This window comes from Typopeltis vanoorti, chromosome 3 (genome assembly GCF_054136105.1).
Source record: "Typopeltis vanoorti isolate ZY-2024b chromosome 3, IOZ_Tvanoo_1.0, whole genome shotgun sequence".
NCBI lineage: Eukaryota > Metazoa > Arthropoda > Arachnida > Uropygi > Thelyphonidae > Typopeltis > Typopeltis vanoorti.
In genome coordinates, this window is record NC_143551.1 from 58,472,061 (window position 1) to 58,486,880 (window position 14,820).

At 34.4% G+C, this 14,820-nt stretch overlaps 1 protein-coding gene across 2 annotated transcripts in view; it reads right to left on the bottom strand.

Annotated features, from left to right (window-relative positions):
- Window positions 1-14,820, bottom strand: part of LOC150108178 (TNF receptor-associated factor 3-like) — a 396,437-nt gene that overhangs the window by 46,474 nt on the left and 335,143 nt on the right. For both annotated transcript variants that reach the window (XM_090415633.1, XM_090415632.1), the window contains one exon: window positions 4,688-4,948. In XM_090415633.1, coding sequence (XP_090271759.1) covers window positions 4,688-4,948 — 261 coding nt within the window. The remainder of the gene's footprint in view (window positions 1-4,687; window positions 4,949-14,820) is intronic.

A 14,820-nucleotide genomic window follows, 5' to 3' on the forward strand; every position in this document is an offset into this window, starting at 1 on the left:
AAAGATGCTATCAATTTGCTAACTAGACTGCAATTAGTCACATTCTGTTTTCATTCTGTATTTCAATCTCGATTAAAGTACTATTTGAAGCTTTCTTGTACAGTCATTTCTCACTGCAGAAAACTTGAAGGGACCAAAGAAATAATTTGCTATAGTGAATTCCCTAAAGAAAAGTACTGATGTTATGAAGTTTTGGGCTAGGAATCTTTCTTAGCTTGATATAGAGAGCAAGTTGAGAGTGCGTTTTTTTTTTTTTTGCTACAGAATGGGCTAACTATTAGTATAAACTAGTTCAATACTAATCCCATTCTACTTTTAGAGAATTAGATTATAATAATACAATAGTCAGCCTTCAATATATAGCAAATAAATAGCATTATAAAAAATAAGAAATAGCATCCTTGTATAGGGATGATTATTACGGTAATTTTTAAGAGCCATTTTTTCTGGCATGGGTGACAATTTATTTACTGTTATTTATAACATAATTTTGTATTATATCATTACAAAGCAGTTTTCAGTAGCATATCTTGCCAAAAACTAACTTTAACTAAAACTGATAATGTGATACATTACTGTTATTATTATTATTTTATTTCTCAGGCATTTCCATGGAATCCAAGACTCATCTGCTCTAACTATTATTATTATTATTCAGGCCTCCATGGATTCAAAAGACTCATCATGGGAGTTCCTTCCTAAGAAACACAAAGTCTATCATACCACTCCTTGAACTCATTGACCATTCTTGCTCTCACCACTCCATCAGGCAATGCATTCCATGGTTCAACCACCCTCCATGCAAAGAAACCACTCCTCACCCTCTTGCTCACAGTTTCCTTTCGTAACTTCCAGGGATGGCCTCTTGTCATCACTCTTTCTCGCTGTTCAACCAAGCAAAAGAACTCCCCAGTGTCAACCCTGTAACCACCTCTCAACAGTTTAAAAAGTCTCAATCATATCACCTCTCCTTCTTCTATCCACCAAACTCTGCAGTCCACATTCCCTCAGTCGATCCTCATAACTATCATTGTACAATCCTGAAACCATCTTTGTTATCCGCCTTTGTACCCTTTCCACAGTTAATTTATCCCCTTCAAATCCTGGGGACCAAATCTGAGAACAATAGTCCAAGTGTGGGTCTTATACAACGGAATGATAACTGTATTATCTCTGCAGGTCAGTGTCCTTCTCATTATTGCAGCAATCCTCTGTATTACCATCGCCACCTTTGCAATATGTCCCCTAAATTTCAGATTTCTATCAATCATCAACCCCAGATCTCTTTTCTCCCCTACTTCCTCTAGTATAACTCCTCCCATAGAGTATGCAGTGTCCCATCGATGTTTCCCAAACTTCAAGACCTTACATTTTGCTGCATTAAACCGCCAAAATATATGCCATATCTCTTCTTGAACTCAATCACTGATAAATGTGGAAAGTTATTTACCTTGGGTTTATTATACGTTAAAGATACCAAGAAATTTTATACTTATTTTTAATCCTTTTCCCAAGGAAGCAAAACAAAGTTTTGTGCATGAAATATATTCACGTCTGAGCTACTTGTATATAGAGGCTACTTGCTTTAGTATGCATGCATAATACAAAACACATCCCCTTTTCCAGACATAATGCAATGCATAATGGGAAGGGTCCGGTTTCGACCAGTTCAACATTTATTGAGGTCTCATCAATGTGAAGACCCAGGAGAGATACCAAGGTTGAAGTAATGCAGAAGTCATATATATCTCATATACAAGTAGATGAAAGGTACTTCATCTTATTAATAAAACTCTCGGGATGAGAGATGTGAAAAGTTTTTACCTTGGGTTTATTATACTTTAAAGATACCAAAAAATTTTATAGTTGGTTTTGATCCTTTTCCCAAGGAAGCAAAACAAAGTTTTTGTACATGAAATATATTCATGTCTGAGCTACTTGTATATAGAGGCTACTGATTTCATATCACTTGCCTTAGTATGTATCCCATAATGCAAAGTACTTCCCCATTATACATGTCTGGAAAAGGGGAATTTGTCATTATCATCATCATTTGCATTTTAACAAAATTGAATGATGATGATAATGACAAATTCAGATAGTGATTTATAGATCTAAAGAAACAGGTGTTATGACAGAAACTTATGTGTGACAAGAGATGAACAGGAAGATATTTCATAGTGTGGTGTGTGGCACTGGGATAATGAATGATATTTCTGGATATAGAATAATGATATTAGAAACACAGGACTGAAATGGTACTAATAACATAGAATACAAAAGATCACTATGTACGAATTCATTAATTAACATGAGAAAGAGTATACACTCTACACTTTATTTATTTGTTTAACTATACTACTAACAAGCTTTACTCAAGTCTTGTACATCACTTATTGCTTACAGCAAATCATACATGGCATCCTGAAGTACAATATGGGTTTACAAAACATAGATATAATTTTTTCTCTACAAGAAAAAAAAAAAACCTATACATGATATTGTAAAAGTCCTGCATGGTATCTGAAGAATGCCTTTGAGAGAAAATTATATTATTATTATTATTTCATGACACCTCCAAAGGAGTCCAAAGAGTCATCGAGGAAGGCCACCTACTCTAGAGCTCTCTGTCTTTACCACTTCCATCCATCTACATCAGTGCTTCCCAACCTTTTTCCACTTGTGTACTCCTTTTAAACCCATTTCTATAAATTATACCCCTTGTTTTTAAATACTGACACTTTTGTTCGGTGCTTATCTTGCTTTTCTGCCATTACTGATTATTTTTCGTGTGTGCCCCTGAATAGCCCAGCACGTACCCCAGGGGATATGTGTACCACCGGTTGGGAACCAATGATCTACACCATAGATGGCGAACCTATGGCATGCGTGCCAGAGGTGGCATGTCCAAGAATTTTGCTGGCACATCAACAATTTACAGGTGATATCCTTATATATGCTTATAAATTATTCAGCCTTTTTTTAAATTGTTACAATACGTACAAGTTAAATTTTGTTTTACACGAGAGAGCAGCTATGAAGATGTGCATATGATTGGTGAAATCGTGATCCAAAGACAAAGGCAACTGACAATTCTTTGGTTGAAATGCTAATTTTCTTCAACTGAATTCCATAACATCTGAAACTGTCATAACAACATTCACTATATATTTCTTAGTATTAACTTATTCACTAAGGGGTGTCATGTATCGTTCTGATGAAACTTCTCATTACCGGCGGGCTCAACTCACACAAAGTTTCTACCCTTCGTCGAATTTTATTGCTGCTTATTTGAGCTGGCAGATGAACTCACACAGGCATTATATATCATGTTTCAATTCGTGGTAGAATTTTATTTGAAGTTAGCCTTTGTGATCTGTCATAATGACATCGAGAATTTCAAATGCAATAAAACAAACACTTCTTTTATGTAATTGAAAAATTGGACAATAGTTTTTAGTTAGATACTGTGTTTCTGATGCAACATATGGTTTTGCTTGAGTCTATACAGCATAGTTACTGTGAGAGGGGATATGTGATTCATTAGTTAGCGCCGTTTTTATTCCAGTTATCTGTAATTGCACTATTTGTTGAGAAATATATTACACAGACTGCAAAAGGCTCTCTACCTTATTCAGTAATAAAATAAAACTCCACTGTTTTTCTTGCATCTGCAGTATAATGGCTGTTGGGGAGGGCGTGTTGTTAACCGCGGGGAGCGAGTTACTATAGCCTCAATGTGAACATATTCAAAAATTAAATTATATATTTAGTTTAATCCTTTATCCAAGTGTAAGCAAACGAAATTTGCACCTGAGGGATCTTCAAGAGTGGGGAAACTCGTGGCAAAGGTAGACTGACTTCACATCACTTGCCTTAGTATCCCAAATCACATCTCCTTGCAGACATGTATAATGCTGTGCATAATGAGAAGGGTCACTACCCAGACCGGTTTCGACCTTTGTTGAGGTCTCTTCAGTGGGAGCCATACCCAGAGGTGTATTATATTATATATGTATATTATAAATTTATAAATAAATAAATTAATTAATTTAGATGAATTTTCTATTAATTTTCCCCTATTAAAAACTGCCTGACACGTCAGCAAGTCGATTGTAAATTTTTGGCACACCCCGTCACACCAGCAACTGATTTGCACATTTTTGGCACGTGCACATAAAAAGGTTCACTACCACTGATCTACACCAATGCCATCTACTGCCCACCACCACTAGTATTTTTTGTCTATAAATTTGTGTTCTGAAGGCTGATTTGTCTGTATGCAGAGAAAAAAGTCTGTATCCAGGAGAAAAAACCCTGCTACCTCCATATGAGATTGGCTCTCACTTTACTTGGGGGGAAAAAAAACATATAAAGATTCTTCCCGTCATGATGAGAACTTAGGCCTTTTCCAAATCAAAGAGTGCAATGTACTGCCTTTCTTCCAATTGCACTATGAAGGTGCTTAATTATATGATGATTTATGGAATATATTTTCCTTCTTGTTTAAACTTAAATAAGACCACATTAATTAAAATGATGGATGCATGTCTGTTGAAAGTATCATAAATAGCGAATAAAGAAATTAAAAAAGTATTCATTTGATTTTGAAATAAGCCATCCCATTAACATAACAAAATAATTAATGGCTTTTATATAAAAAAAAGGTAAAAATAAATTAACTTACTAGTTTCTTAAATGGCCACCTCAGAGTACTGTCATTATCTCCTTTCAAAATACAAAATTTAACTTTCAAAGTCTTCTTTCTATTATTTGTTTCTACTTTAAGCTTCATATGATATCCAAATGGTCCCATGTAAAAAGATGGACTTTCTCTATAAGATATATCATCTACAGAATAGTCTTCTAATAACTGGCAAACATGTTGCATTTTCCAAACAAACTGATTAGTGTGACAAATAACAGCTTGTTGTTCCCTTTTTTTTTTCTGGAAGAAGGAAAAAAAGCATCACATAATGAGTGAGTGGTCAGTGTAATTTACTGCTCATGTAAAATTGGATTTTGATCTGCTTTATCATGTTTTTTTCCTTACAAAATTAGTATTTTATAGTATATTAGAGTAGATTTTCATGTTTTTAGAGTATTTAGTGTCTTTATATCATATTTTTATTGTGATATTGTAATATTAAATACAGTTGTAAAATGGTGTCAAAAACGCAGAAGAAACAGAACATTAACAAGAACAGCGAAGCAGTGAACAAGAAGATTTTCTCTGCTGAAGAGGATATTGAAATAATTTAACCCCCAAAACTGCTGGGTTAAAGCAGATTATTAGGCAGACAACAAGGGAATTACAAAAAGTCAAGTGCCGTTTAGAGGAACATATGAAAAATAAAAAAGTTCAAAATGGAAAACAACAAAGCATGGAATCAGATAAGTTAGTGATTAATAACAAAAAATGTGGTAAGTAAAGTTAATTGTAAAAAGAAGAATGTTATTTGGTACAGTGACGCCATTGATGAGTGGGTTATAACGTCAAGGTTTTCCAGAGCAAAAATTAAAAATATAACACAAGCAACTGAAAAATAAACAGAAAAGAAAAGCAAAAAAATGTCATAATTTTGGTACTTAATTTTAGTATTTTTTATTTAGTATTTATTTAATATTTATTATTTATTTAGTATTTATTTAATATTTATTATTTATTTAGCATTTAGTATTTATATTTAGTATTTGGTACGTACCACTGACATAATTAACAATAAATTCAGCATGAGAGAAGATGTGAAATGGTTGTTGTAAGAAGTGAGAGTGAAGAGTGAGAAAGTAAATATCACCTAAATATGATGGAAATGAATTATGAACATGGAAATGAATTATGAAGAGGGCAAACGATTCAATGTATAGGCTATGTAGAAGGAATGGATGCGAGTTTTTCAATGTGTGGAGTGAGTCTGGGGATAACTTGATTTGTATAAGAGAAACAGCCTAAACTTAACGTGTTTGGCATCAGGAGTCTTGAAAAATTATTAACTGATATGAGATGTAACACAGAGAGTCAGTGAAACTAAATTCTAATGGGAAGAATCATGAGAATCTGTGTGTAGGAATGATAATGTTAGGTAACTGCATTAATGATGGGAATGGTTATTATTATGGAAATGATTATGAAAAAAGAACAATTCTGTGTTTGTCTAGTTCAGACCTATCAAGCATGTGTAAAGATGTCTATATAAGTAAGGAACTAGATAAGAACAGAGCTCTGCAAGTTGTCAAACTGTGTCATGCAGACCACAGACAATAGTATAGTATACAAAAGAGCATGCAGTTAACTTATTATGTCTGTACACGACTGCTAGGGGAGTATCAGAAAAAAGGAATAGAGATTGTTGCCCTGGTTAATATATTGGAACCTCATATCATAGGCATTAGTAAAACCTGGCTATCAAAAGACGTACTAACTGGAATTGAGTGCAAGGGGTACGGTATTTTTAGGAAGAATAGGAGAGGAGGGAGCATGCTGGTAATGATATCAGATGACTTGAATCCAGTTAGAGTTGAGACCTATGAATGCAATACTAGTAACAATTTTTCATGTAGCAGTGCGTTTGAAGCCATCTGGTGTGAGGTGGAGTCTAGCAAGCAGGGCCGGCGGAAGCGGGCATGCAGTGCATGCGGGCGCCGCTATGAAGGGGTGCCACCGCCGGGGCATGGTTCATAAGTTCATTTTTAAGAAACAAAATTTTTATTATAAAAACAAAAAATTTAATATTGATCATTCTTAGAATGATCGCTATCAAAATAAATAAGGCAGGATACACTGAATAAAAATTTAAAAAAATGTATATTGCCACCTCTTTACAATTATGCAGCGAGAGCAGGCTAAATGCTTGCCTGCAGAATGTTATGTCTACTGCAGTCTATCTAAAGTGAAATGGTGAATGGTTTTTATGCACAGAAACGAATTTTCGTACAAAACATTTGTTGCTAGTGAATCAGTCATATGGTACGCATCTCAGTAGGCTACTGACAGTAGCGCAGTATGGACTATTATTTCGTCTCTGTGTCATGTTGTGTAATAATTTCTTGTGGGTATAAAACAGAAATGGAATCAAAAATTTAAAAAAAAAGTTATCCAGTGCACAAAATCGTAAGCATCATGCTGCAAAAGAAGCAGATATTAAGAAACAAACTGGGGGTCTTAATAAATTTGTTAAAATATTCTGATGCAGATTGTAACTAACTCGCTACATCAGAAATCAGGGCTGAAGAACCGTGCACATCATCCAATTTGCATGAAAATACTATTGCAACAATCAAACAAGACGCATGATTTGAGTAAAAAACAGTTAGGAGAAGATTTAGTTGTAGTTGACCACGGAACTAACACATTGTTAGTCTCTGTAAATTTAGAAGATTTTTTAGAAGAAATTTAGATTTATAAAAAAAAAAAGTTGTTTTAATTGAAATGGGGCCTGTTCAAAAGAAAAATATAATATATCCCAGAGATACATATGGTTGTAAATTTGGCAACACATATTGTAATAGAAAAATGGAAAACGGGGAGCTCGTGCCAAGAACATCGCTCATTTATTCCGAAATTTTAAATTCTGTTTTTTGCTTTTGTTGCAAACTTTTCGTGCCTACTGAATCAAGTAGTCTTTAGAAGATTGTAACGATTGGAGAAACGTAAGTACAACTTTGCATAGATATGAGACTAGTTTAACTCACATGAAAAATTTCTTAAAATGGAAGGAACTTGATAAAAATTTAAAAAACAAAACTACTATTGATTGTCAGACTCAAAGCATGCATGAAATGGAAAAGAAACATTGGACGAGTGTTTTAGAACACTTGATTGAAATTATAAAATTCCTTGGTAGCCAAAATTTAGCTTTTCGCAGATCATCTGATAAATTATATGAAAGGAATAACGGCAATTTTTTAAAATTAGTCGAACTGTTTACGAAGTTTGATCCCGTTATGGAAAATCATGTTGAAAGGGCCCTACAATGAAACAATAGAGTACACTATTTGAGTAAAGATAGTCAAAATGAAATATTGGGAACTTTAAGTAACGCAATCAGGGATACAATTTTATTATCAATTCGAAAATCTAAATATTATTCCATAATTTTAAACTGCACACCTGATGCAAGTAAAACAGAACAAATGACCATTATTATTCACTTTGTTTCCTGTGACAATGGAATTGTCAAGTTCAGGGAAAAGTTTTTAGGTTTTGCAGATATATCAGATTCCACAGGAAGTGGTTTATGTGCAACAATAATGGAACAACTGAAAAAATGGAACATTCCCATTGAAGACATGCGAGGTCAAGGGTATGACAATAGGGCAAATATGATGGGGAAAAAATATCGGCTCCAAAATTTGCTTTTGAACAAAAATCCTCGAGCTTTTTACGTGCTGCTCATACTCTAAATTTAATCATTAACGATGCAGCAAAAGTGAATGCAGATACAATTAGTTTCTTTGCAATTATTCAAGAAATATAAAATTTCTTTTCATTCTCTTACAAACATTGGGTAATCCTTTTAAAGTTCGTAAAAAAATTAACATTGAAACAGCCACCAGAAATGCAATGGGAAAGTAAAATTAATGCAATCTGCATTCTACGATATCAATTAGGAGAAATTTATGATGCACTTTTTGAAATTTTAAATAATGAAAATTTTAATAAAGAAATTCAGCATGAAGCACAAACATTATGTGCTAAAATAAAGGACTACAAGTTTATTTGCTCTCTTTTAACTTGGCATGATTTACTTAACAAAATAAACCCTGTGAGTAAAATGCTTCATGATAAAAATATGTTACAAAAAAAGCTCGTTAATTTGGCGTTAATAGCTATTGAAAATGATATATGTGCAGAATTAGACGTTAAGACTATTATTTCTAATTTTATGAATATGAAATCAAAAACCCTAAAATTTTAATTTAAAAAATTTCAAGTATATTTATGTAATTTATATTTATTTTCTGTTATTCTGTAAAGATGTTTTTTTTTGAATACTTATATTAAATGTTCTAATTATTTCTGAATTCTTTTCTTATTTTCTCATCTATCTTGAGTTTCTTTTATTTTCCTAAAAGATAGTTCCAATTATAAAAATTATTAAAAACAAGTTACTAAGAATTTAGTAACTTGTAAAATGCAAGAATTTTTTAAACTTTAGTTCAAATAAATTTTGACTTTAATTAAAATTCATTTTAATTTTTTTAGTGATTCGGGTTGGTGAGAAGGCTATAATCCCTGTATCATTATACTCGTATTCAACGATTAAAGTGAAGTGTCTTTATCAAAATTTGCTTTAACTTTTGAGAATTTTTTGAATCTTCGGGTTTTAATGATTATCCTGCCTAGTCAACACCCCTGGTTCATTACATTTAGCGAACCAACGTGTGGCTGTTCTGTCAAAATTTATTTAAGAAATTTCAAATAATTTAAATTTTATTGTCGTAAAAGAACCACACACGCCCGGATCATTACAGGGGCGCTTAGATGGAAATTGCATGCGGGCAGCAAAGACCCTATCGCTGGTTCTGCTAGCAAGATTAAATACATACTTGTTAAAAACCTACTAGATCAGTTGTTATGTGGGTGATGAAGAAGACATGTATCGCCAAATAAAGATGATGGGGAAAAGAGCAATCGTAATGGGTGACTTTAATTATCCAAACATTGATTGGGTAGCTGTGAAATTGCATGAGAAGAATGAAACTGAATTTACTGAGCTGTTGCAAGCCAACTTCCTTAAGCAGCATGTGACAAGGATCTCGTGGTCAAAGAGTGTTAAATATAATTATAATTCAAAGGGGGGGGGTTCAGTTAAAGACACGACTATTCTTACTCTGGTGAGTGACAGTGATCATGCAGTACTCACTTGGGAAGTGGCTAAATTTATGAATGTTCCATTCAGAAAAAGGTGACATGCTGAACTAAAAAGCAGGAAATTATGATCAACTGAGGACTATGCTGAAATCATGGAATCAACTATTGGATGGGAAGAATATTGAGAATGCATGGAAAGAATTTAAAAAATACCTTTCATAAGAAAGATAATTTTTATGAAAGAGATTCATAAGAAAAGTATGATGTAGAAGGAGTACCATTTGCATAAGGATGATGTCAGCCGGTTGTAATCTTCAGAAGTAGTGTTTGTTCTTAGGTTTTGGACACTGATGTAATAATACTCAGACTTAGCTTTCCGTACAACTGTAATAATAATACTAAGTCAGTATTATTATTATTATTACATCAGTGTCCAAAATCTAAGGATGAACAATACTTTTGAAAATTACAACTGCAAATTCAGATGAATCAACTTGTGGCAATTTGTATAACTGACGATTCTGACTAGAAAGCAGGTATGAAAGCAGGTTTGAGTAGAAAGCAACTCACTTCAACCCACAGAACATCAACCACTGCTGCCCTTAATTCCGGCCTCCAAGCTATCCGCCAATGGGGGTCAGACAACCTTGTCAACTTCAATGCTAGTAAAACCCAGTTCTGTCTTATTTCTCACAAAAAAGAACCATTTTCCCCCAGCATTGTTTTCAATGACACTCAAATTCACAAACAAGACGAAATTTCTCTTCTCAGAATTACCTTGACATCAAGCCTCTTCTGGCATAAACACATCACAACCATTGCATCCTCAGCTTCCAAAAAACTAGGTTTTCTCTTTTACTCAAGACGTTACTTCATCCCTAAACAGCTGTTACCACTATACAAGTCACAAATCTGCCCAGCTCTCTAATACTGCTCTCACATCTGAAGTGGGGCTCCAAAAAGCACCCTCAAAATGCTTGACTCAATACAGAGGAGAGCAATTAGACTAATAAATGACCCATCCCTCACCAACTCACTCCCCTCACTTTCACATAGACGCTTGGTCTCTGCAATCTGTATATTCTATAAATACTTTCACGGGAAATGTTCATCTGAAACAGCATCAATAATTCCCCCGCCCTGTACAAAACCCATTGGAACACGTTCAGCTGCCACCCAACATCCTTTTACAGTAAAACCTCGAAACCCGCAGAACAAGTTTCTTTTCATCCCTGCTACTGCAGTACTGCGGAACAGTCTTTCCCCTGACATATTTCTCAAGGAATACAATATGCAGGCATTTAAATCAAATGTAAACAAGTTTCTCCTTTCACAAACCATCACCTATATACGGTACTAACGTACTATAGGTTGACCAGCCAACCTCTTGTATATGGGCCCAACATAAAAAAAAAAAGAAAAAAAAAGAAGAAAAAGGTATACATTCAAATTTTCGATTTGCGTATGAAGAGATTCATGTGGTAGCACTCAACAGGATAAAAGGCAAAAGCCTGGGCAAAGCGATTTATGTTTGAAGGCAGCTCTTTTCATGAAGGAAAAAAGTTGTAAACTTGAACATCTTCTAATATCTCAAAGGCTAGATGATTTCACATGGGAAAAAATTATTGGAAAGCTTGAAGGCCACAGAATTACTGATATTGCAAAAGTTTTTAATCTCTCATAGAACTGAATCCAGGTTCTGCGCAGCATTTCAAACCAATAGAATGTGTTCTAGATGTTTGCTACATGGTCGCCCTACCATAGAGCATGAAGACAGATTTTTGGTTATAACAGCAAAATGTAATTGACACACCACAACAGGTCAGTCTGCAAGTCAAGCACGGTTACACAGATATTTCAACAAACTGAGGCAAGGCGTCTACAACAAGTAGGCCTATATGCCTGGAGTCTTCATCCCTTTATCCACATAGAGCATGTTTTCAGTGGTGTTGTATCCATAAATATTGGGCAAGACACCAATGGGCTAATGTACTCTCTACAGATGGGAGTCGTTTTAGTCTTTCCTCTGATTTCAGATGACGCTTGATCTGGATGAAAGTGGTACTACTTACCATCGCGAGAATTTCTTGAAATAGATAGATATGGCGGTGCTGAGGTCATGGTGTGGGAAAGCATTATTCTTAATTGTATCCATAAATATTGGGCAAGACACCAATGGGCTAATGTACTCTCTACAGATGGGAGTCGTTTTAGTCTTTCCTCTGATTTCAGATGACGCTTGATCTGGATGAAAGTGGTACTGCTTACCATCGCGAGAATTTCTTGAAATAGATAGATATGGCGGTGCTGGGGTCATGGTGTGGGAAAGCATTATTCTTAATGCAAGTGCTGGAAAAAGGGACCATGACTAGTGAACAATATTGCAACAAAGGTCTTCATTCTTCAATGTCATGTTCAATTGTTCCATGGAGCTGTAGGCGAAGAAATCATTTTTATGTATGACAATGTCACACCACATCATACCCAAGCAGTGAAGGCACTTCTGGAGACTGAGAATATTGAGTGATCAGTACACTCCATAGATCTCAACCCCATAGAACACATTTGGGATGCAATAGGGCAGCGCTTCCAAAACTGTGGGCCATAGGTTTTGTTGAAGGGGTCATGAAATAATGAAAACAAATTGAAAATATTTTAAGACTAAGTAGATTTTTTTTATCTTAAAAAAAATGTACAGTATTTAATTTTTATCATTTATTATTTCTTTTTTGTTATTTTTTTATATTTTAATGGAAAAAAAACCACACATTGGTGCAGGTTCACAAATTTTGCTTCCTTTTAACGAGTATTAGTAAATATGTTTATTTATATAAGTTTCATTTCAAAGCAGAAATCTAAGAATTGCTATTTCAAATATTTCACCTGATACTGATGTTTGTGTAGCAGTATTGAAACACATCTATCACATTAAATTGTTATTAAACTTCTTTTATGTTTTTAATTCTTTCTTTATTACTAATTGTTTTACGTTTCATGTGCTTGTACTGCAAATGTACAATAACAATATATCTATCTATATAAAAATATGAGATAATGTGGCAAGTCAAATGTGTAAGATGTAAAAAATATAAATATTTGCATTTGATTTTTGCAATATTCGCTGTGTATGTTTTGTATTGAATATAAATACAATAAATATAATAATAATATATGTCTGTATTACGATTTTGTTTCGTGGGGGGACCGTAAAATATTTTAATTTTTCCAAAGGGTACCCTGACATCCAGAAGTTTGGGAAGCACTGCAATAGGGAGATGCATTTCTGCTCAAAATTCCCTTCCAGAAAACAAACAAAGCCTTATCCTTGGCTCTGAAGGAGGAGTAGACCAATTTGTCTGAAGAACTCCTGAATCATTTGGTGTTAAGCATGGTACAACATTGTGAGAGCTGCATTGCAGTCCGGGGTGGATGTATTCTTCTTCTTCTTCTCTTCAAGGATTAGACATTTGCCTGTTCTGGCTTCACTAGTCTTTCCATCTTGCCGCTGGTCTTCCTCTCTCTTTCCCTTTGGTCTATATCTATTCACTTCTTTTGGTAGCTGATATCTTTCCATCCTAAATAGATGCTCTTTTAATATAATTAACGGCTATTTTAGCCTGTTTTTCTGATGCTCTTTTCTTTCCATTTCTCTCTTTATTTCTTGATCTTTTCATTTACATTATTAATATCTAGTTCTTTTCTGATGTCTTCATTTCTTATATGGAGTGAATATATTCCATACTGAAATGTCTCTGCATAGTTTTCTGTAGCACTGTACCACCGCACTGATTGTAACTTTTGTCAAAAATGTACTGTAATTTAATTTGTACAAAATTATAACACATTTTTTGTATAATATGTGTATTTTTTGTGTAAAACTTATTAGTATACTGGCAATAAATTTATGTCCACATTTGGCTGTAGTCATGAAAATATTTTCATATACAGGTAAAAAGGTTAGTTTTTCCTTAGCTTTTGGGCACCAGTGTATTATTATTATTATTTATATGGGTACTCCATTGAGTAAAAGGACTCATTGTGAGAGACCAATTCTACCCATTAACACAATACCTATCATACATCTCCTTAAACCTATTCACTGTTGGGGACAACTCAAAACTACCTTTGGCAATCCATTCTAGTCCTCCAAGTAAAGAACCAAGTCCCCCCCCCTTATGACCCTCTTAGACAACTTACAAGTGTGATTCCTTGTTTTCCCCCTACTCTCCCTATATTGAAAAATTTCTTCTGTGTCAATTTTATAGAATCCCTTTAGTAACTTACAAGTTTCTATCATATCCCCCCCCCCTGTGCTTCTCAGCTAAACTTTGCAATCCACACACCATCAATCTATCCTCATAGTGAATATTCCACAGATTTGTCACCAGCTTGGTCATCATCTCTGAATCCTCTCCTTGCTTTCCTAAAAAATGCAGGTGACCAAATCTGTGTACAGTAGTCAACATGTGGCCAAATCATAGCCATATGGAGGAATAATAACCTCCCTATCTTTACATGTCAATATGTTCTTCAGCATCCAAGTAATCCTCTGAGCTATTTTGTCAACGCTTGTAATATGACCTCTGAATTTCAAATCTCTAACTATCACCCCCAGTTCCCTAGCCTCATCAATTTCCTGTAAACTAGAGCCATCAATATGATATGAACTGTGTACTCTTTTCATTCCAAAGTGCATTACCTTACATTTTACAACATTGAATTGACAACCATTGTGCTTTGCCCACACTGCCAATTTATTTAAAACATCCTGTAAGATAACTACATCCTTTTTATTAACTATTTTCCTCTCTGGTTTTGCATCATCGGTAAACAACTGAATATCCCCCTTCAATTCATCTGCTATATCATTAATGTACAAATTAACGAGTAGTGGTCCTAGAACAGTCCTGGGCCATTCCACTAACCACCCTCATTCACCTTGATTCCACTCCACCATACACCTTCCTGTGATGCCTATTATCCCCCCCCCCCCCCATCCATGTCAA